Genomic DNA, 24,338 nt, shown 5'->3' with positions numbered 1-24,338 from the left:
GGTTAACCGGGGTTCTACTGTAATTTTGGTATCTATTATTGATTCAGTGCAATAAATTTGTTTCATAAGATTTATTTGCTTAAAAAAGTCAATGAGAAGTTATCTGTAAATCAATTCTTTGGGCACAACAGACAGATTAACAGATGGAGATTATTTTAGCAGAGGTAATATTAAAACATGTACGTCTTAAAAAAATAATTTTGTAAACATATTACCAAATATTATTTCAGAATTTTAATGTATTTCACTTATAGATTTGTCACAGTAAAACTGTTCAAGTATGCTTAGCAAACAACCATTATTATTGACCCATAGATATTTATGTAAGCCTAGATTTATTTTGTTTCAGGAGTAGGAGAAAATGCAAGTCAATCTCAGATGCTGGGTGACCTAGAAAACAAAAATCTAAGTCTAGAAATACACAACGGACTCTTAAGAAAAAGTCCTCCAAAAATAATAACTTCACACTACACAAACCCTCCTGTTAGTCAACCGCAAATACCAAAGACAACATCCACAACCGAAGGGGTAATTGGCGGTTCATTCAAACTGTCTGAGCCTGATCAAACGACAAAATCATCGCAAACAACTCAGAAATCTTCTAGTCAAGAATATCAAACAAGCCAAACTATTAATAAAAATTCTAGAAATAATGTAACATCATCGATTGATTTTTATCAACATAGTCCAGCACTGCACGCCTTGCTGAAGCACAAAGCTAGAGTAGAATCAACTTCGACAGCCATTCCTGAAATAATAGAGCCAACTTTGGGTCAGGATGAAACCGATCTCATAACTTTACTGCCTTACATATTCCAAGGGGTGGAAGAACCGTGGAAACCCGTCCTGCCTGAGAACTTCACGAGATATCCAGAGAGAAGGCCACTTGTGACTGAAGACTACAGTTCAGGAGGCGTCGGAGTGGTTGAAGTGGTTTTGGATCCTGATGACCTTGCGTCGTCCATCCCTTCCAAACCAAATCTTGTAAAAGAGGAAAGTACACAAAAACAGTATTTAAACCTGGCTAACCCAATAAGTAGTTCCAGTTTGTCTTCTCCCATAAGACCAGTGAGCAGCATCGGTAAGGAAACATTCGGTCCACGGTCAGACAACAAAGTGTCATTTGTTTTAAACACAGAGGATGAGAACAACGAGAAAAACCACTATGAACAATTTCGTAATATTTTTATCAAGCATAAGGATGGCAGTGAACCAAGAGAAAATGTTTCACCCTCGAGTGGAATACTTCCTGATCTCCCGATAATTCAGCAATTTCATAATTTGGATGCACTGCTAAGATCCTACAGTTTGAAATCATTGAATTCCAAAACAGATGATGTCCCAGTGACACTGTTACCTGCCCGATCCAACTTGGATATGAAAAAACAAATACGCCCTCGCCCTTCACCGACCTCATCTTCGGAGATAGGTGATAGACTAATTGAAGTAATACAAGACATGCCAAAAATCATACACCGTAAATTAGCAGTAAAGGTTAACTCTGGATCAGTTGATGAAAACTCAAACACAAATGTTTCAACAAGCACTGAACAAATTGACGAAGAAACCGACACAACGGTATTTGAAAAAACCGCCATTGAAATCGATACTGAGGCTTCAACAGCAATGGAAAGGGAGGTGAACATAAAAGAACAATACAAGATATCTAGTAACACTGAACCCTCCGAAGACTCTGAGACCAGTACACAGCCTGAAGATCTGACGTACATTCAACTTGCAAATCCAAGCACAGAACATTTGGAGACTGTGTCACTGTATCAAAACAATCCTAAAGAAACTAATCCTTCAGGCAGTTTACACCATGAAAAATATGTTAAAATAGAATCAAACCCTACAGAAATGACTTTTAGAAATAATCGTCAGTCAAAAATGTCTCCAACATTCCTGATTGGTGGAGTTCCCTTAAAGATAGATTTGAAAGGAAACATTGATGAAGTCTCTGTTGATGGAAAAATAAATGAAGATAGAAACAATTCAAAAGTTATCTCCCATAGTCAAGAAGGCATTGTAAAATTGAAGGATGTAAAAATCCAAGATGTTCTTGAAAAAATTATTTACAATCTCACATCACCAGATAGTGCGGATCTTGTGGACTCTTCTTTAGAGCAAGATCTTAAAATTACCGACTTTCAAAACCAAAATCTTAGTGAAAATGATGACCCCAGTATTGCACTGAATAGGAAGTTTGGCCAAAATACAGCAGATAGTAAAAATAATTTGTTCAAAAATTCATCTCTTGTAGATATGAAACCAGATTTAATTTTTTACTACTTGAAACACCAGAATAAAAGTTCACTGAATTCTCAAGGATTGGGTTTATCAAATAGCTATGTGAAAAATGGAAACAGTGAAGCGTCCAACAAAACTTCGCCAAACTACAAATTGAACAAGGATGGTTTCCTGATGTTAACAAAGGTGTACAACAAGGCATCTAGTTCTCCAACCAATAATGAACTTACAAAATCAAACAGCACAAGGAATCAAACTGTGGGTTAGTATTTTACTGTACTAATGATTAAACTTTAATATCGAACGAAACTAACAGATTTAACTTATCATAAAGATACCTTCAACATTTCTAATAAAGATACGTTGTACAATTGGTTTAAAAGCAGCATGAAACAAATCAGACAAAACTTAATTAATGTAAAAGTGATCAAAAAGAAAGGTAGAAATATATAATAAAATATCAGGGGATCACACAAATATTGTTCTAAATGTATACAAATTCTTGCATATCCTCCTAGTTTTGAAGATGTTTAGTAAAGATAGTAATGCATCAATCGATGACTTTTCAGTTTTTATGTATAATTTGTAGAATGTACTGGAAACACAAAGATGAGATGTGGTAGTGGAGAATGTATCAGTTCTCTATCAAGATGCAATCATCTGGTTGACTGTGCCGATGGAACTGATGAGAAAAACTGTTCCTGCGCAGACTTCTTACGAGCTCAATACTTGACGAGAAAAATATGCGACGGTGTTGTAGATTGCTGGGATTTCTCTGACGAAAACAATTGTGGTAAGATAAGAGTTAAATGCAAGTTTTTATTTGGTTTCAAGGCGTCTCATAATTTTAGTCAACTTCCGATTGAGGTCTTGAGTCAAAAGAAGTAGGTTTTTCGACTGATTAAACATCAGTGAAGCAAGTGATAGTTCTGTCAAAACTAACAGCAAGTAATAAAATCTGTGACAGTTCCTATTTATAATCATTCAACTTATCCATCATTTAATTTTTATGAGCTCTAAGCCATTTAACACGTTCACTGCGGGCGTATCCGATAGGATACGGGTCGAGCGCTGTTCAGGTGCTGCCGTAACCGATGGGATACGCTCGGCAATGCCTTTCGTATATCATAGTTTTTGCTCTAGTGTCGGTCGAAGGCGGACCTATACCACGTTAGCGTGTAGTGGGTGACTTGCTTTTTCTTGTGTTGTAGGTTGGTAGTAAAATTTCCCCATAAAATCCCTGTCTGGCAAACTTAAAAATCAACTAGTTGTCCCGTCTTTCTCCCTCAAATTGGCAATACTATGGGACCGGCTACGTTCCAAGCAGTGCTGCTATCTGTGAGTGTTTAGCGAACCACGTCGACTCTTGTTATAAAGCAGGACATCACCGCACGTTATTTGCTATTCGTCATACAGAAATATGAGAGCCAATAACGCGGCAATCGGGTTTGTTCGACGCTGCGGGCTGCGCCGCACTGGGGCTACGCCTGCTGTTTTATGGCCCGCAGCGAACGTGTTAAAAACTAGCCATCAATATTACTATAAACCTTTAAAACTCAGACTGTCTTAAAAATCACAAAAAAATAAGTAGCTAAATTTGAAAATTTCCACCTTCCTTATCAACAAAACAAAAGGCTGTAAACTTGGCTACCCTGTTAAACTTGTGCTCTACATTTACTTAAAAAAAATCTTGAATTCTGAACAATGCAATCAGAGTTGTACCTCTTTGTCAATCATCCTTATGATAAGTATTTCTAATCCATCTGATACGTTTGCACAGATTGGTGTACGAGTGGTCAGTACGTCTGCAGCAACTCTCGGGTCTGTATTGATCAGGAGCGAGTGTGCAACGGACATCCGGATTGTCCTAACGGAGACGATGAGAAGAACTGCGTGTCCATCGCCCCGGATATATCTCAGGCTGACAACATTAAGTATCACACCTCAGGTAAATTGTTGTATTGTATAGAAGTTTGTAATGCAATTTTGGGCAGGTCGTTGAGATTATTTATGATGGATCATTTTTATTAAGATGTCACAATATGCTTATATGTTTAAAATAAGTGAAAATAGAATGATATTGTGCAGCTTTCAGATCAACTATAACCGAGTCTACAGCCTGGTTATTAAATTGATGCCTGACTATAATTATTGCTGGATTGGATTTTTAAACTTTCAAAGAGCTTATACATTTTCTCTGAATTAAAACGGCAAAACTGTAATTGGTATGAACAGACTATAATAACGAACCTAATAAATGGTGGTGTTTTATGAATGGGATGGAATGATGGCGTGAAGGACGGAATCTCAATAGAATTGTCTGAGTAGTGAGTTTCAGGTTCAAATTATATTCTCAATAAATTAAATTTAAATAAGAACAATATCAAAACCTCCACAATGTTTAAGTTTGAGAAGTAGATTGTTTTTGCTGAGGACTCAAATCACATTAGTGGGTTAGTTTTGATATCGAATTGACAGGGAAATCAAACACCTGAAAATGAATAGTTTAAGATCCAATTTAATCAGAACGGTGGATTTTTCATAGACCAAGACGAGGTTTTCTACTTTAACCCGTTATCACAAGTAAGTTGTCAATAAAAAGCTGTTATTTAAAAACAAAAGTTGTAAAAAAGGTTTTTTGAACTGCATGTAAAACCCCTTAACACCTTACACCTTAACAAGTGTAATTAAATTTGCATATTATTATTACAACTATTCACATTAAAACATGTGAATAATTGAGTCTTTGTTCATTGCAGGAACCCTGATGATCAGGAAAGAAGGTCAGTGGGGCAAACTGTGCACCCAGAACTTTGATGATTTAAACTCAATTTTCAAATCGCGATGGACGCTGGAAGATTTGGGTCGTGTTGTGTGCAAGACAATGACATTCAGGTACTCGTCCTTTTGTTTATTACGGCTCAAATTCAAATGTATTAACAAAAATCATAAACAAGTTTCTTGAGATTGTACCCTCATTAATGAGATGTTGTTTTTGTTTATTGGATTAAAAAACACAAGTGTCAGAGAAATGAAAGAAAGACTATGTAAAAGGTAATAATTAATAAAAATTAGGTTTTCATTTGGTAAATTATTTGTTATTTTTTAATTTACTATTTTAGTATGTTATTAAGCTAAAATACTTTGTGGAATTGATAGAACAACTTGGAATTTTACACAAGAGAAACTGCTTTGATTTTTGGAATTTTTTCAATATTAGTCAATCCTCATTGGTGTATGTGCAAAAATGAATCTGGCATTGAAAAAATATGCATTAGAATGAACAAATAAACTAACATAGGATAAAAGAGGATATATACATTTCCTAAATCATTTAAATAATGTTTTTTAAATGTTTTTAGAACTTTTGAGGGCATAGAACATATCAATGACACAACCACTGAGGGAGTTCATGCAAACAAATTCTACGAACTGACATACTCCAAAGATTCAGCTGCAATCCAGTCCAGGTAAGGAATTGTGGTGTAACGACCTAATAAACTCCTTCATGATATTTATAATAGGCCTAGCTATTTACGTTACAAGTGTAGTAAGAGCGTTTTTACACCACGCAGGTGAATGTTGTGCAAAGAGCGGAAGCAAGTTGCATAATTCACCTAAGTGATGTAAACACGCTCTTGCTTAACATGTAACGTACAAGATTTTACCTGACCCTACAATATACAGGGGGTTACATACAATATTTTTCATTATCCATTTCACTCATCTTCTAACAGTAACGTTCTTTTACAAACAAAAGCTAGGTTAGGAAAATACTTTAAAGCATAACAATAACATTCAAGCGCACAGCTGATTTCTAGGGTTGGACGTCGTCGGCTCCATAGAGGTATATTTTATTAAGTTGAGCACTCAATGTTATTTGAATGGGTTTCATTAGGTACTTCACCGAGTGAGTTTTTGAAACTCTACTTCACTCGTGAAGTAAAGAAGTTGTATACATCACGACATGGCGTTTAACATGGCAGGTTAGGTAAAATAATTAATTAAAATAATTACAAACAAAAAACACAGTTTTTTACCACGTTATTTTCTTGTTTTAAACGTAATAGTTTTGTCAACAGGTTAGGCCTAACATTTGGAAACACAACCTGTTCTCAAAGGAAGGTGGTTCACGTGTCTTGTGGCAGTCTGGAATGTGGAGTTAGACCACAGGCCCACAGACCATGGGAGAGGTGAGTCCTTCAAACTATTTCACGCTTTTACAATTTTTATAATAGTTTTAAACTTTTTTATTGGAGATTTACTTACCTATGTGACTTCTAGGAAATAAAATATTTCAATTTTATACAAGACATTTTACTCTGGGGACTAAGTAAATGATAAACGACAATATGCACCTGAGATACTGAAGTTGGTATAAATTATGATTAGTTAAGTAATTTTTCAATAAAATGGTACACAATATATTAAATAATGTGATAACATCTTCAGCTAAACAATTAAAAGCGAAATCTTGATTTGAATGAAAAGTTGGGTTGTTAGTATCCTTTTTTATGTTTCCAATGCCAAAATAAGAGTGAACACTTTTTCCAATCGCACGATCATTACAGACATGTCGGGTATTGGTATCGACTTTTGATGATTTTTCCGATACGGATACCAACGTCCAAGTATCGGTGGTATCGATAATCAACCCATTCCTACTTATATTAATTGTTTTGGTACAAGAAAACTCTTGTTTTGTGCATTTTAAGTGCTTTTAATGATTACATTCCAGTAATCCGGCATTTTAACTTATCCGACAGTATCACGATCATATATTTGCTGGATTACTGAGAGTCTACTGTACCTATTTCTTCTAACCTGAAGGGAACATAGGGCTGTAACAAATACCCTCTACCCCACTCTTTTTGTGCTATACTCTTAATCTCTCCCCAAGTCCTTCTTTCTTCTCTAATTCCTCTGTCTCCTCATCAAGATATATTCCCTTAGGTTCCACTCCAGTATTCTTCCCCTGTTCTACACCATTATTCTTAATCTTTCTTAGATCTTTCTTTCTTCCCTGAGTTCCCTCCTCACCGTCATTCTCATCCAGATATCTTGCTTAGTCCTTTCTTCTTCCTGCAGTTTCCACTCAGATTCTCTGAACTCTTTTTACTCCTAACAGATCCAAGAGAGGAGGGTCCCGCCACTCCAGGATTGTAGGTGGGGGTAACGCTGGCCCTGGGTCGTGGCCTTGGCTGGCCGCCCTGTACAAGGAAGGAGAGTTCCAGTGCGGCGCAACGCTCATCTCAGACCGCTGGCTGCTCAGCGCCGGCCACTGCTTCTACCAGTGAGTTTTGGACGGAATGCAATTGAGTGTTTTTAAAGCAATTGCCTTTAAAGAGTAGTTTTAACACCTAGAAGATTTGATTCACTGAATACTGAGCACATGAGATATTGTTCAGGTGAAATAACCCTGTTTTCTGCTTAGAAAAGAATCGCTTCTCTTAAGGGGGTGTCTAGGTTTCTACTTAGTAGCTTTTTTACTCAAACCTCTTGAACAAACTATAGCAGTATAGAACAGACATATTCGGAAATGTTATCATTGTAACAAGGTACATCAGCAATTTGCAGTAGACCTGTATGATTTCAGAGTGGTGCATAATGTTTTTAGTGTTGGAGTGAACTTTGATTCACTAAAAAATGCCTAAAGGTTGTAGAATCCTTTGACCAAACATAGACTGTTGTGAATTCCCATATTTAAGTTGTAAGCAGTTTTGGGAATAAAATTATGAGTTAATGTGTCGACAGAGAATGCTGATGGGAATTTCAATTTTCTTTCTTATAGGTACATTAGATACTTTCTAATCATTTCTAGCTGAAAGAAAAACTGGTTTGAAACTAAAGCGCCATAAAATGAAAAGCTAATGGAGGATTAGAATTTCAAAAGGTGTAAACTTTATGAAAGGCTCATATTCATCTGTGTCAATGGCTCTACTAAAAATTCATTATACATGCCCGATCAACTAATACTCTTTTTTGGACCCTATACATTTGTGGCTTTACTCTGCATGTACCTAACCTATAAATGTCACCAGTGCGCTTGACGACCACTGGGTGGCTCGGCTAGGAGCGCTACGCAGAGGTACCAACCTCCCCTCACCATACGAGCAGCTTAGAGTTGTGTCTCGTATCTTGCTACACCCTCACTACGTGGACGCTGGCTTCATCAACGACATCTCTCTGCTGCAGCTGCGCGAGCCAGTCACGCTAACTGACTACGTTCGCCCAATCTGTCTGCCGCAACCTAACGTAGCCCCGAGCGACGGCACCATGTGCACCGTCATCGGATGGGGACAGCTATTTGAAGTCGGCCGGATTTTCCGTAAGTTTTATTTTTCTTCAGAGCTTTCTGATATTTAAACCAAGAAACAAATGTAAATTTTCTTTGGATGAAATTGGTAAGCCATACAAAAATGCTACTTTTGGCGTATTTGTACAGAATAGTAATTGAAATTATTTGATGGACGCACCCAACATTAGTAGTTTGACTGTACTTTGGACTATGACCAACACACTATATTTTTAGTATTTGGTTCTTTTATTGCCAGAACCTTAATAAGATCTATTATTAGTTATTATTTAATCTTTAACTTTTCATTTGTCTAACCAAAATGAAAACATTAATATAAGAATATAACTACTGTAGTTTTGTGTTACTTTAAAGGTTGTTTGGCAGATAAGTGTAAAAATAATGGTGTAACTCATTCCATCTTGTATACAAAGCCAGATACTTTTTATCACAGGCAGAGGATTGCTATATCGGAACCATCCCTTGGAAACTCTATTTTTTAGCCTGATGTGCCTTTATTTGAAAATATAAAATGATACTACTGTAATAATTTAGAGCATTTACCAAAACATTTAGAATTAACCAGTTACATGAATACAACCGTTGGTTGTGTTGTATTAGTAGTCATTTTTAAATGTTTAAAGTACACTACACAGACACCAATCTTTTAAAGTACAAAGTTTTATGGAACCTTATACTTACGATTTCGTAACCTATTTATTCTAGCGGACACACTACAAGAGGTCCAGTTGCCGGTGATATCTACGTCGGAATGTCGCAAGCGGACGTTGTTCTTGCCTCTGTACAAAGTGACGGAGAATATGTTCTGTGCTGGTTATGATCGTGGAGGAAGAGACGCGTGTTTGGGAGACTCTGGTGGGCCGCTCATGTGTCAGGTATGCTCGGAACAAAGAAAATAAAGTTAGCTTAGTTGATATAAGGTTTCAGTGTTATCGAGAGTACAAAAGAACAAAGTAGGGGGCTGCAATAAAAGTCATAACAATGATAAGTTTTCAGTTTGATCTTTTTAAATTTATTGTTTCCTTTCAACCTCTTCCTTGGGTTTGAAAGTATAAAATTCAAGCGTTCTTGTTTGCGTAGTAAGGAGTTTTACTGGATAATGGATTCTTTATCATATCATTCTTTTCTGCTGTATTAGTTCCTCACTGGAAATATCTCATGGAATACAAAGAAATTATTTTATTTCCTTTCTTAATACCAATTAATTAAAGGTTACAGATCCAATCAGTAGTTTTTTCTTCAAGTTCTTTCTTCTGGACAGTTTTAGACTGAAAATTTGATAAGCTCAGCGAGGTTTTTTAGAGTACACGGAGCTGAAAAGTTCTACACTCAAGAACCGTTTGTCATAAATAATATTAGAATCGTTCCAAACAATTAATTGTTGAATTGGTTACCAACCACTTTGTTCACGTAATTTAAAACCATTAACATTAATGAGAAACATCAATAATTCCTCTGTAATACAATTAACTCAGCAATACCATTGACTATATAACACTACTAGTGTTGTATGGTGTGTCAATGGCAATACTTACTTCATGTTCATCCCACAGGAGAACGATGGTCATTGGTCTTTGATGGGAGTGACGAGCAACGGATACGGCTGTGCTAGAGCAAACAGGCCTGGAGTGTATACCAAGGTGGCCAACTACATTTCATGGGTCCACTCCAGCATGTCAGCAGACGATGCATTGACTCCTCGGCGCAACACCACCTGCCACGGACACCGCTGTCCCCTCGGAGAGTGTTTGCCTTCCGCTCGGATCTGCAATGGCTTCATGGAGTGCAGTGACGGCAGCGATGAAAAAGACTGCTGGTGAAACATGCTCAATTCTGAATTGTCTCGATTGTAAGATAAACTTGTGCTGTGTAACTGAATTTCAGTGACTGTAGGTAGATCATAGATAGAACAATCCCATTCTAATGAGTTAAACTGAGCCAACGACGTATGAATTGTAGAGTGTTGATGTCAACTTGTTACTGTAAGATTTTGTCATCCACACAAAAACTACAAGGATGATTTCTTGTACACTATATCAGCTTTAAAATGTCACATAACTTATCATAGTCTCAAAAACTATGGTAGAAAATATAATTTCGACAATAGCACATTATGTGAGTGGCTCATTAAACTATGTTGAATTTGGATGAAAAATTAGCTGCAGCTGGACAACATAGACGAGATATCTATCTACTTCAGTATTCGAAAATCAATGATTGCATTAACTTATGTAGTGTGAGTGAAGAAAAATGATTGTAACATCCAAATGATTCATTGTATTTTTTAAATGATATCTTATAGTTTTTGTGATATATCGTACAAATTTATTTGGGAAACCCCTGATTCTGCTTTGTAAAATGCTGCATTCATACATGTTTTACATTACTGTCGTTACTGAGGTCTTCCGGTGCCACATTTGGTTAACATGAAATAGTTTTTTGTACAGAATTTAAAAATGTTTTCAACATTTTGAATGTATGGGAAAATGTAAAATATTATCAACAGAAACTAGGCTATTCTGAATCAGAACATGGAGCCTAAGACTATTTTCAAACATTTGTTTTCCTTTCTCAGGTACATAGTGGTTTAGGGGAGGGGAACATTTTGGCCTTGGGTTCACAACTGTTGGAAAATACATAAACCAACCCCGTTTGAGAAAGTATTGGTTTTTGTATTTTTCTCAAAATGTTAATGAATTAAATTAAAATCTTTCTTTGTTTGTTAATTTTTGTCCGATAACTTACTCAGGAAATCGGAAATATTATAAATAGCCTACAAGTTTTATAAAAAAATTTGGAAAAAAATTTTAAGTGTGGTTTATATTTATATTGTGACAAATTGGCCAAACTATTATATTGGTTTGGACAATCCTCACTTTAACTTATATTAATTGAGTACCTTGCATATTACATAATTAAGAGTTACAACTTTGATTTATTGTGATCTGTATTAGTTAAGATTTCTTATGTTTATATCTTTTTACTTGTCAAAGTTGTAAGCTCATGTATGTTGTGACAGTGCTCATAGATACTTGTAAATTCATATTTGTACATATCGAATTAGTCCATATCATGTTATTTATATCATCAAAATAAACTTAAACATTTTCTTCAGTTGAGTTTTTAATTCCTTATTGGCTGTTTAAGGTAACATAAGTTTAAGATACTTGCTTTACTCATGGCTAGAACTATACAATTCATTCCCTTGTTAAATTTTTTGCCGGTTTTATAATTAAAATTAACACTAGGTGGCGTTTGCAGAGGCATCCACAAAATTGAGCGGAGTCATCAAGCGTTCATATTATATTGTTTTTGTCATACTGCAGTAAAAACAGTAGTTTTTAATGCATGCGTTGCGGGTTCAAAGTAGAATTTTTACTCTTTAGGGAGTAAAAATCGTTTTTAGCCTCTATGGAGTAAAAATCAGCTGTTGTCAACTCAGTTGTAAATTTCTATCGTATACGATTGCATGTATCGAAATATCTATCGATGCTTGCTTCGTAATCATTTTAACCTAAAGTCTACAGTCTCTTCCCATAGCATTTTAGCATTGCAGATACTGTAATCCATTCCCACACTCAACACTGCTCACCTTTTCTACTTCCTTCACCACCCCCTACGTCGTGGGCCTGTTTCCCTCTCTTCCCATAGCATTTTAGGATTGCAAATACATTAATGTAATTGCCAAAGACAGTTCCCACACTCTGCACTGCAAGCCTTACTACTTCCTTCACCATTAACTACCTCTTTCCATCATAGACCATCATAGACCTCTTTCCTTCCCTTCTCATAGCATTTAAGTATAAGTTACATTTATCTAACTGCCCAAACGATTCCCCCACTCTGCACTGCCAGCGTTTACTACTTCCTTTACCACTTCTTACGTCGTGGGGCCTGTTTCCTTCCCTTCTCATAGCATTTTAGGATTAAAGATACATTAATGTAACTGCCACAGACGGTTTTCACACTATGCTCATACTTTACTGTTTCCTAATTCACTTCCTACATCGTAGAACTGTTTTCATCACAGTCCATAGCATTTTAGTATTTTAGATACGTTAATCAAATTACAGTACCACAAGCATTCCCCACACTCTGCACTGCTAGCCTTTACTACTTCCTTCACCTCTTCTTACGTCGCGGACCTGTTTCCCTCTCTTCCGATGGAATTTTAAGATTGTAGATACCTTAATCTAATTGTCACAAACAGTTCCCACACTCCGGACAGCTCGCCTTTACTACTTCCTACACCACTTCCTACGTCGCGGACCTGTTTCCTTTCCTTCCAATAGCATTTTAGGATAGTAGATACCTTAATCTAATCGTCATAAACAGTTCCCACACTCCGGACAGCTCGCCTTGACTACTTCCTTCACCACTTCCTACGTCGCGGACCTGTTTCCTTCCCTTCCAATAAAATTTTAGGATTGCAGATACCTTAATCTAATCGTCATAAACAGTTCCCACACTCCGGACAGCTCGCCTTTACTACTTCCTTCACCACTTCCTACGTCACGGACCTGTTTTCTTCCTTCCCATAGCATTTTAGGGTTGTAGATACTTTAACCTAATAATCGTCATAAACAGTTTCCACACTACGGACAGCTCACCTTGACTACTTCCTTCACCACTTCCTACGTCGCGGACCTGTTTCCTTCCCTTCCAATAAAATGTTAGGATTGCAGATACCTTAATCTAATCGTCATAAACAGTTCCCACGCTCCAGACCTTGACTACTTCCTTCACCTCGTGGACCCGTTTTCCTCCCTTCCCATATAATTTTAGGAATGCAGATACCTAAATCTAATCGTCATAAACAATTTCCACACTCCAGACAGCTCGCCTTGACTACTTCCTTCACCACTTCCTACGTCGCGGACCTGTTTCCTTCCCTTCCAATAGCATTTAAGGATTGCAGATAACTTAATATAATCGTTATAAACAGTTCACACACTCCAGACAGCTCGCCTTGACTACTTCCTTCACCACTTCCTACGTCTCGGACCCGTTTTTCTCAATTCCTATAGAACTTTAGGAACGCAGATACCTAAATCTAATCGTCATAAACAGTTCCCACAGTCCGGACAGCTCGCCTTGACTACTTCCTTCACCACTTCCTACGTCTCGGACCCGTTTTCCTCAATTCCTATAGAACTTTAGACACGCAGATACCTAAATCTAATCGTCAAAAACAGTTCCCACAGTCCGGACTGCTTGCCTTTACTACGTCCTTCACCATTTCCTACGTAGCGGACCCGTTTTCCTCCCTTCCCATATCATTTTAGGAAGGCAGATAACTTAATCTAATTGTCATAAACAGTTTTCACACTCCGGACAGCTCGCCTTGTTTGAACAAAGGGGAATTAAAAATTAAATTCCTGACTTTGCTACCAAACTGAATAATTGCTGGTTCAATAGATATTTGTTAATATAGTAGAAAGGAAGTTTATTGATCTGTCTAAGCAGTTAGTTACTACTGGAAAAATAATAAATTCATTTGAGTTCAGAAAATATTATAATAATACAAAATTAAATTAACCCTTTACAATAAAAATATTAAAATCAAAACTATTCTCTTGCTGAGATATTTAAGTCCAAATTGAAATAGACAGAGAGGAATGATGTGTAGAGATGTACTCACGACCTCGAAGAGAAGAAATTATCGAATGTTCGTTAATACCAAGTAATGGAGATTAACACTTCTTGAGAAAATAAAATATAACACTGTGTGCACACAAACTTCTGGTGAATGTTCCTCACGGTTAAATAAAACTTCTGTAGAAACAATAGAGTCAATAATTGATGATTTAATATGGGATACTGAGACCCATGGTAAAATAATTAGAGGGATTCAGAGACCCTCAATGTTTGATTCACATGAAGACTGCATAGTAACTGAGTGAGTTGGAGCAGTGTACAGGAAAAAAAACTGTTCAGTCTATATCATGTCGGCTGGAACTGATAAGCAGGATACGCAGCACATTCCTCTGCATTGTCTGCCTATCTCTCTCTCTCTCTCTGTCTGGCTTAACTTAATACAATTTTATTTTATGAACTCACTTAAAATATTATTCTGAATTGAACAAAAAAAAGAGCAGTTATTTATTTACACACAAAACATTTAAATATCTATTATTTAAATGACAAAACAAGTATTATTTTATTTAAAATAAATTTAAGTTTAGACCTAATTTGAGAATGCTCAAACATACCGCCCACCGAAATTTCAAAGGAAATTTCTAGCATCTTACTTAAAAGGGTCAGAATTGATTGAAAGAAGAGGTACCAATTTCACAGCTGGACGTTGGAATTCAGAGTCACTGGTCTTGACAGTCATCACTCGAACAATTCCATCACTGCCTGGGTGAGTCTTGATGATTCTTCCAAGAGGCCACTGCAAGATAGGTACATTTTGATCCTTAAGAAGAACCAAGTCTCCGATTTTAGGGTTTGTAGAAGATCTTGTCCATTTTCCTCTCGCTTGCAGGATGTTCAAGTATTCCACTCGCCACCTCTTCCAAAAATGTTGAACCATCTTGTGGACTAGTTGCCATCTTGTAAGGACGTTTTCTCGAAGATCAAGAAGAGAAGGTTCGGGAGGAGCAACAAGAGGACATCCAACAAGAAAGTGTCCTGGAGAAAGAAAATTAGTTTCTTCTGGACTAGCTGACAAAGGACAAAGTGGTCTTGAATTCAGAACTGCTTCTACTTGGGTGAGCAAGGTTGACCACTCTTCATAAGTCAAAGCAGTTTCTCCAGCTATCTTCCTCAAATGTGTCTTTGTTGATTTAACTGCCGACTCCCACAGTCCACCAAAGTGTGGGGAGTAGGGAGGATTGAAATTCCATTTTACATCCAGTTTAGTAGTTTGCTGTAGAATTTCTTCTTGTGTAGTCTGATTGGAATACCATATTCCTAACTCTCGAAGACGATTAGCTGCTCCTCTGAAGTTGGTTCCACAGTCGGAATACACTTGTTCAGGAAGACCTCTTCTAGAAATAAAACGTCTGAAAGCAGCCATAAAGGCATCTGTCGAGAGTGCGGTTACCAGCTCTAAATGCAAAGCTTTAGTAGCCATGCAGACAAAAACACAGATGTAAGTCTTGGCAGTGGTTGCTTTTCTTCTTAACGACTCTCTCATAGTCAAAGGTCCAGCAAAGTCAACACCAACATGTAAAAATGCTCGGCTTACATTCACTCGTGGCGATGGAAGATCAGCCATCATCGGGGCAAAGGTTTCAGCCTTTAGCTTGAAGCACCTTAGACATTTGAAGGTTCGCTGACGGACAATATTTCTCAGTGATGGTATCCAAAATCGTAATTGAATCAGAGCTTGAAGCAAGTTGGGTCCTGGGTGTAGGTAGATTTTGTAGTAATAATCTACCAACAATAAGGTGAAATGACACTTTGTCAGAAGGATTGGGTGTCTTTGATCTTCTGGGATAGCTGCATTATTTAGCCTGCCGCCCACCCTGAGAATCCCCAATTTGTCAAAGAAAGGGGTTAGTTTATGAAACTTATGGAGGACAGCAGTTGCACATCTTCTGTCGCCATCAATAGAGAAAAAGTGTGATTGAATTTTCTTGATGCAGGATAGTAAGGACTCTTGAATTTCCTTAGGCTGAAGGGGTCCTTTAAGACGACTAGTACTGTGTAGTTTAGCTTGACAATTGTAGATAAATCTTCTGATCCAAGATATTACACGTAAAAGTTTGTAGTATGAAGAATAGTTTTCCATCATCTTGATAAGCTCTGGCTCAGTACTATTTGAGACAAGCACTTGTGGTTCAGCTTTCACTTCAGGTAGGGGCTGCTGCTGGAACTGTACTGTAGACTCTGGCCATTTATCTTCAGGCATATTCATCCACTTAGGGCCATGCCACCATAGATCACAGTTAGTTAGTTTATCTGGTAAAAGTCCTCTAGAACCATGGTCACTAGGATTTTCCTCTGATTTAATATGTCTCCACGATGAAACAGGTGTATGTTCCAAGATATGTGCAACCCTGTTTGCTACAAAAACTTTAAGCTTGTAAGTTGGTGTATTCAGCCATCCTAAGACAATTGAAGAATCAGTGAAGAAAATAGGCTTCTGAAACTGATTACTGGCAAATTGGCTGAGGGTTTCCATAACTGAGTGGAACATTGTTGCAAGCAGGTAGGCTCCACACAACTCTAAGCGTGGGATAGACAGGGTCTTGATTGGGGCTAACTTAGTTTTGGCTGTTAGAAGGTTTGTAGTTATTTTGTCACTAATAACTCTCAGATACAGTGCAGCACAATATCCTTTTTCGGAAGCATCAGCAAATCCTACTATTTGCAATTTGTATGGTTTGTCAGATGTTACAAATCTTGGAATACTAAGATGTTGCAGGTTCTCTAGCTGAGTAGTCAAGTCATTCCATAGAGTCTTCAAGTTAGTTGGGATTTCCGAATCCCAGTCCAGCTTCAGTTTCCAAAGGCTTTGTATTATGCACTTTGCAATCATTATCACAGGAGAAACGAATCCTAGAGGATCAAAAATCTTTGCCACAGCTGATAGGATGGCCCTTTTAGTAAACACAGGGGTAAATTGTTCAATCTGGTATGCAAACGTGTCGCTTGAAGGGTTCCATTGAAGTCCTAGGATCTTGACATTTGAATCTTCACTAGATGAGAGGTTGATCTGTTTGATATGTTTTGAAGGATTGATTGCATTTAAAATTTCCTGAGAGTTACTGGCCCATTTACTTAGACCAAAATGACCTTTGTGTAAAAGATTGATTACTTCATCCTTGAGTTTCAAGGCTTCATCAACAGTAGAAGCACCGGTGACAAGATCGTCGACATACATGTCTTGAAGAATAGCCTTTGCTGCATGTGGATAGTCAGTCCCTTCATCGGTTGCTAGCTGTTTCATGACTCTCAAGGCTAAAAAAGGTGCAGAGGTAGTACCATACGTTACTGTATTCAGTTCATATTTCTGAATAGCTTCAGAAGGATCAAATCTCCAGAAAATGTGTTGATATACCCTATCAGAGGGATGAACTAAAATCTGCCTGTACATTTTTATTATATCAGCCACAAAAACTACTGGATACATCCTAAATCTTGTCAAGATACTTTTTATGTCTTGCTGTAACTTTGGGCCTATCATAAGATGGTTGTTTAGAGACGTGTTAGAGTCAGTAAGGGAAGAAGCATCAAATACTACTCTGAGCTTAATCTGTGAGCGATCTTCTTTAGTAACAGAATGGTGCGGGATCACATATTTTGAAGTAGATGATGTGGGGCTCATGTGTTCCAGTTCAAGGTATTCTTTCATGAAATTGCAGTATTCAGACTTAAGTAGAGAATTCTTTGTCAGTTTTGTTTCTAGACTGTATAGTCTTTTCCGAGAATTTCTTTCAGAGTCACCAAGATGCTTTGGCTCAATTTTAAACGGTAGGCCAACAACGTACTGGCCGCTCTCAAGTCTGTAGTGAGTCTCCGTAAAATGCTTTTCACAAGCTAAATCTTCTGGGTTTTCTTGGACTGGGATAGAAGCAGGTTCCTCGAGTTCCCAAAATCGTTGCAGCTGATTATGAATGTCATCTTTATCATAAGCAAGGGTGAAGAAAGAAGCATTCATACTAGCGGATGATTGACAGTCAAGAACTCTCCCAATAGCAATGTAGCCAAAGACTGATGCAAACAGCTTGGGTTGGTTTTCATGAAGAGTAATCGAAGATCCAAGCCAAACATCTGGAAACAAGTCAGAGCCCAATAAAAACTCAATAGGTCCAGGTTCCCAAAACTTAGGGTCTGCTAGTTCAAATTTGGTATATTCCGACCATAAGTTAGAAGGCATAGTGAAGTTGGGTAGGTATGAAGTAATATTGTTGATCACAACAGCTTCTGTTTTGAGGATAGGGGTTTCCTGATTTTTTGGCTTCAGATGACAAAGTGCCTTGCCTTTTGCACCATCAAATATGGTCTGGCCAATAGCCGATATCTTCTTTGGATAAGGAGTTGTCGATAAACCAAGTTTGGTGAGGCATTTGTGAGTTATGAAGGAATGTTGACTTCCTGAGTCTATAACTAGACGTATGGATTGAAATCTTCCTGAAGCATCTTTTATCTCAGCAACAACAGTACCCAGCAATATGTTGCTATGTTGAGGAAGAGTTGCAGTCAAAGACGAAGTTGGTGCACTAGTAGCATTATCTTTCGATTCTTCATCAGTTGAGGTTGGAATATGTAGTAACGAGTGGTGTCTCTTCTTGCAAAATTTACAAGTCCACTTTGAGTTACACTTCCCTATAGTGTGGTTGGCATACAAGCAATTTTTACATCCATGCCAATTTCTTAACATCTTGTGTCGCTCATCAACTGTTGCATTCATAAAATCTTTACATCTCCAGAGTGTATGACTACCACTGTTGCATAGAAAGCATGTGAAACCTTTATTGTTATCTTTCGATTGCATGTTATTTCCTGGTGAGTTAGCCAGGAGTGTAGCTCGCATACCACGGCTAGAAGATCTAGTATTATATCCTTTAATAACGCCACTAGGCTTCGCAGAGTTATTGTCATGTGAGGATTGATGAGAATTTCCAAGGGCGAGCTGTAATGCTAGGCATCGTTCCCGTAGAAACTTTGTAAGATCATCAAAGACAGGAAAATCTTTATCTTTGTGTTGAAGTTCAAACTGTTCTCTGGTCGCAGAATCTAATAATCGAACAGCAATATGAAACAATACAAAATCTGCTTCATTTGGAATTTTTAGCGGTTTAAATGCTGCAATATTGTCTGAAACTTGTGATACAAAGTTCTGTAGAGAATCAATGGTAGGCTTGCCTTGCTGTGGCTTAAACTGGATGAGCTGATTTAAATAGTTAGAGGCTAGCATACGTTTATTATTAAACGTGTCATTCAATGCCTTCCATGCCAAGTCATAATTGTCTTCTATTAATGGCAAGTTACTTATAACTGCAGAAGCTGTGCCTACAAGTGAGGAAACCAGGTAATGGAATTTCTCCATTTTAGTCAATAAAGCATCATTATGAATAATTGATAAGAATGCATCACGGAATTTAGGCCAGTTTGTAATTTGTCCATTGAAGTGGGGCAGATTGATCCGAGGTAAAATTTTATTTGATCTGTTTTCAGATGATACAACTGATTCATTAGGATTAATGCTTTGGCGTGAGGGAGGTGATGTTGTCTGAACAAGAGCCATAAGTGCCTCATAGCTTGTGTGTGCCTCGTAGTAATAACGTTTGGCCTTGGTTTGCATAGTCAGATCTGCTTCGACAGGAAATTCTGAGATTTTTCCTTCATCTTCATGTAGGTCAATAAGTTCATCCCAGAGAGTTTCAAATTTGGAAAAATATTTCTCTAACACCTTAAACATACCCTTGAATAAGTTTACTTGAGCAGGATCTTTGAGAGCTGCCCTACCCTTCTCATTAATAGTTTGGACTTCCTTAGCACTATCTGATAATTTTCTCTTTAAGGCAGAAACCTTACGCTTAAAATCTTCTGCATTCATTTTCCCCCTCAGAAATTGAATACCAAGAGAAAATTTAAATAATCAAAGGCACAAATGTTTGAGCAATCTTTACAAAAATATGAACATGACAAGTACTATATACTTCAAGACAGTAAAAAAATCAACAAAGAATACCACTAATTCAGAATGAAAGTAGATCAAAAAATTCACATCATGATTTGCAAAATTATTCAATAAAGCTTGTATATAATATTACAGCAGCACATAAAACAAGATTGTAGAATATAAATCAGCAATATTTATTTGTGTTAAGAAACTATTTGGCATAAGAAAATATTTTCAGATTAAATTCTCTAAACAACCCTAATAACTCTTAAAAATATTAATAAATCACAAATCCAATTCTGGAGAAATGTATGAGCGTTTTACGATTAAATATCTAATTTAATCTAAGACAAAATGAATACCAAATATTTTATATGATAACTATCTTTAAACAAACAAATTTTCAACTGTAATCTACAATAACCTTCAAATACAATTAACCTTACTTTGACAATTTAAAAATGACCTTCAATATTTTTTCAAAAGTATATTTTAATTTACATTTTTTTTTTATTTATTAACAAATGACTAAGTGAATCCGGCTCGAAGGACCAATATGTTTGAACAAAGGGGAATTAAAAATTAAATTCCTGACTTTGCTACCAAACTGAATAATTGCTGGTTCAATAGATATTTGTTAATATAGTAGAAAGCAAGTTTATTGATCTGTCTAAGCAGTTAGTTACTACTGGAAAAATAATAAATTCATTTGAGTTCAGAAAATATTATAATAATACAAAATTAAATTAACCCTTTACAATAAAAATATTAAAATCAAAACTATTCTCTTGCTGAGATATTTAAGTCCAAATTGAAATAGACAGAGAGGAATGATGTGTAGAGATGTACTCACGACCTCGAAGAGAAGAAATTATCGAATGTTCGTTAATACCAAGTAATGGAGATTAACACTTCTTGAGAAAATAAAATATAACACTGTGTGCACACAAACTTCTGGTGAATGTTCCTCACGGTTAAATAAAACTTCTGTAGAAACAATAGAGTCAATAATTGATGATTTAATATGGGATACTGAGACCCATGGTAAAATAATTAGAGGGATTCAGAGACCCTCAATGTTTGATTCACATGAAGACTGCATAGTAACTGAGTGAGTTGGAGCAGTGTACTGGAAAAAAAAACTGTTCAGTCTATATCATGTCGGCTGGAACTGATAAGCAGGATACGCAGCACATTCCTCTGCATTGTCTGCCTATCTCTCTCTCTCTCTCTGTCTGGCTTAACTTATTACAATTTTATTTTATGAACTCACTTAAAATATTATTCTGAATTGAACCAAAAAAAGAGCAGTTATTTATTTACACACAAAACATTTAAATATCTATTATTTAAATGACAAAACAAGTATTATTTTATTTAAAATAAATTTAAGTTTAGACCTAATTTGAGAATGCTCAAACACGCCTTGACAACTTCCTTCACCACTTCCTATTCGCGGACCTGTTTTCCTCCCTTCCCATGGCATTTTAGGAATGCAGATACGTTAATCTAATCGTCACAAACAGTTCCCACACTCCGGACAGCTGGCCTTGACTACTTCCTTCACCACTTCCTACGTCTCGGACCCGTTTTCCTCAATTCCTATAGAACTTTAGGATTGCAAATACCTTAATCTAATGGTCATAAACAGATCCCATACCCCGAAAAGCTCGCCTTGACAACTTCCTTCACCACTTCCTACATCGCGGACCTGTTTTCCTCCCTTCCCATAGCATTTTAGGAATGCAGATACCTTAATCTAATCGTCACAAACAGTTCCCACAGTCCGGACTGCTTGCCATTACTACTTCCTTTACCACTTCCTACGTCGCGGACCTGTTTCCTTCCCTTCCAATGGCATTTTAGGATTGCAGATACCTTAATCTAATCATCATAAACAGTTTCCACACTCCGGACAGCTCACCTTGACAACTTCCTTCACCACTTCCTGCGTCGCGGACCTGTTTTCCTCCCTTCCCATGGCATTTTAGGAATGCAGATACCTTAATCTAATCGTCACAAACAGTTCCCTCAGTCCGGACTGCTTGCCATTACTACTTCCTTCACCACTTCCTACGTCACGGGCCTGTTTCCCTCCCTTCCCATAGCATCATAGGATTGCAAATACCTTAATCTAATGGTCATAAACAGATCCCATACCCCGAACAGCTCGCCTTGACTACTTCCTTCACCACTTCCTACGTCGCGGACCTGTTTCCTTCCCTTCCAATAGCATTTTAGGATTGCAGATACCTTAATCTAATCGTCATAAACAGTTCCCACACTCTGGACAGCTCGCCTTGACTACTTCCTTTACCACTTCCTTGTCGCGGACCTGTTTCCTTTCCTTCCAATAGCATTTTAGGATTGCAGATACCTTAATCTAATCGTCATAAACAGTTCCCACACTCCGGACTGCTCACATTTACTACTTCCTTAACCACTTCCTACGTCACGGATCTCAAGCTAGTGTCGTCATTTGATTATATTAATGATCCATACCGTTTCTGTTCTAATATCTGTGGAATAATGCTATCAGCTATTTCTTTATCTACTGCATTCAAAAGGCAACAGCTGACCATATGTCTTTGTTTATGTGTCATAACTGCTTCCATAAGGATTACATTGAAACTTTGAGACCCAGTGGGGCGGATTCCTGAGAGTCTTTTTTAACGCCATATAGATGTTAGCATTCACCGATATGGTCTTTATCACCATACAAAATTTGAAAACGATTGATTCAGCCGTCTAGGAGGAGTTTGCGTATTGCGAAATGCATAAGAGTCAACGTATAAGAGCTTCGCTCGCTCCGCTCAACAATTAAGCTTCTGACGGAGACTCCCGGTCTCAAATGCTGATTGATACTAGAGGTTAAAATACCTTAATCCGTCAATGTGATAATGTCACCGATGAGTGGCGACCAGTTTCAACCCAGCAATGGGATCATCCTCTGGCGAAGAAAGGACTAGCTTAGAAGAGGAAGAGTAGAAAAAAAAGTTGTCAAAGAGACGACTTTTTTGTGTATAATGTATATCCTTGCTGAGGATAGGACATAGAATTACTCCGAAGAGGTCATCAAAACTATGTATTCGTGTGCGTCCGCCGCGCAGTCGATTTGTGGCCACACGTGTTTGTGTAAAAATGTGTTTAAGTGTTCGTTTCATATTTATAGACTTTTTGACGACCTCTTATTATACACAAAAAAAGTCGTCTCTTTGACAACTTTTTTTCTACTCTTCCTCTTCTAAGAAAGGAGTAATTCGATGTCCTTTCTTCGCCAGAGGATGACCCCATTGCTAAATTGAAACCAGGTTGCCACTCATCGGTGACATGATCACATTGACGGATTAATTTTAACGCCTAGTATTAATTTATATTATGATCAGGAGGCAAAACAGAAATGATGCTGATTTTGGTTGTTTTCAAACGCTCAAAATGGACATAGTTGAAGTGAACCGACGACCAATGGCATTGACACAAACTACTTATATCAGATGAATATGCCGATTTTTTTATCAATTCAAACTGATAAAATTAAATGTTTATTGTCTTGTGAGTTTATACAAATTATTGACAATGTCATAAAACTGCTAAAATTAGCATAGTCAGTTAATGAATATAATATAGCTAACTACACACAAAGAGACATGTTACAATACATATTTTAATATTACAGCCAAATAATGTTACTGTCAAAAAAAATCAAAGCATTTGGAAGTTATTAAACCCCATAACCAACTAAATCCAACAGTAATTTGCTAAATTTGCTAGCTCTACTTAAAAATTAATAAATCGCATTTCAAGATAGGATGACTTATTGTAAGCTAAAGCATCTGTTATGTAACATCAACTATCTCACTAATAAAAAAAATGTAAAAAAAAGAATTTTTTACACTAGCGCAATCTCGTCCACTGCCACTGACTCGAACGGTTGTCACACAGTGGCCATGCGTCAGTGGCGCTTTTTTTCAAACCAGAGCTCATCAGCCAGTGCAATTAGATCAGCTGTTGCACTGGTTATTGTTTAAAATCTGGCTTGTCAGTTGGACACTGTTTATGTTTATTTTGACATTGTAAACACACATTCATCTCATGTAAAAGAAACAGACACGGTGTGAAACTGGACTGTTCTTAACCGGACAGATAGTCCAATATAATATGGAATGAGTTATGCTGTGATAATTTCAAACACGA

At 37.1% G+C, this 24,338-nt stretch overlaps 2 protein-coding genes across 2 annotated transcripts in view; one reads left to right on the top strand and one right to left on the bottom strand.

Moving 5' to 3' along the window:
* LOC128989343 (uncharacterized) overlaps positions 1-11,335 on the top strand; it is a 30,082-nt gene extending 18,747 nt beyond the window's left edge. The window contains exons 7-16 of the mRNA XM_054411225.1: positions 350-2,512; positions 2,840-3,043; positions 4,031-4,198; positions 5,010-5,145; positions 5,613-5,720; positions 6,333-6,443; positions 7,379-7,543; positions 8,292-8,578; positions 9,272-9,441; positions 10,120-11,335. Coding sequence (XP_054267200.1) covers positions 350-2,512; positions 2,840-3,043; positions 4,031-4,198; positions 5,010-5,145; positions 5,613-5,720; positions 6,333-6,443; positions 7,379-7,543; positions 8,292-8,578; positions 9,272-9,441; positions 10,120-10,386 — 3,779 coding nt within the window. The 3' untranslated portion in view covers positions 10,387-11,335. The remainder of the gene's footprint in view (positions 1-349; positions 2,513-2,839; positions 3,044-4,030; positions 4,199-5,009; positions 5,146-5,612; positions 5,721-6,332; positions 6,444-7,378; positions 7,544-8,291; positions 8,579-9,271; positions 9,442-10,119) is intronic.
* Positions 11,336-14,813: 3,478 nt separating this feature from the next.
* On the bottom strand, positions 14,814-20,078 carry LOC128989342 (uncharacterized). The gene has a single exon (XM_054411224.1). It carries the CDS (start codon positions 20,076-20,078, stop codon positions 14,814-14,816), a length of 5,265 nt encoding a protein of 1,754 aa, XP_054267199.1.
* Positions 20,079-24,338: the final 4,260 nt, after the last annotated feature.

This window comes from Macrosteles quadrilineatus, unplaced genomic scaffold (genome assembly GCF_028750875.1).
Source record: "Macrosteles quadrilineatus isolate MER2022 unplaced genomic scaffold, UCM_ALF_1.0 Scaffold_3__2_contigs__length_128488019, whole genome shotgun sequence".
NCBI lineage: Eukaryota > Metazoa > Arthropoda > Insecta > Hemiptera > Cicadellidae > Macrosteles > Macrosteles quadrilineatus.
The sequence above is the reverse complement of the archived record's forward strand: the minus strand, read 5'-3'. Positions and strand labels throughout refer to the sequence as shown.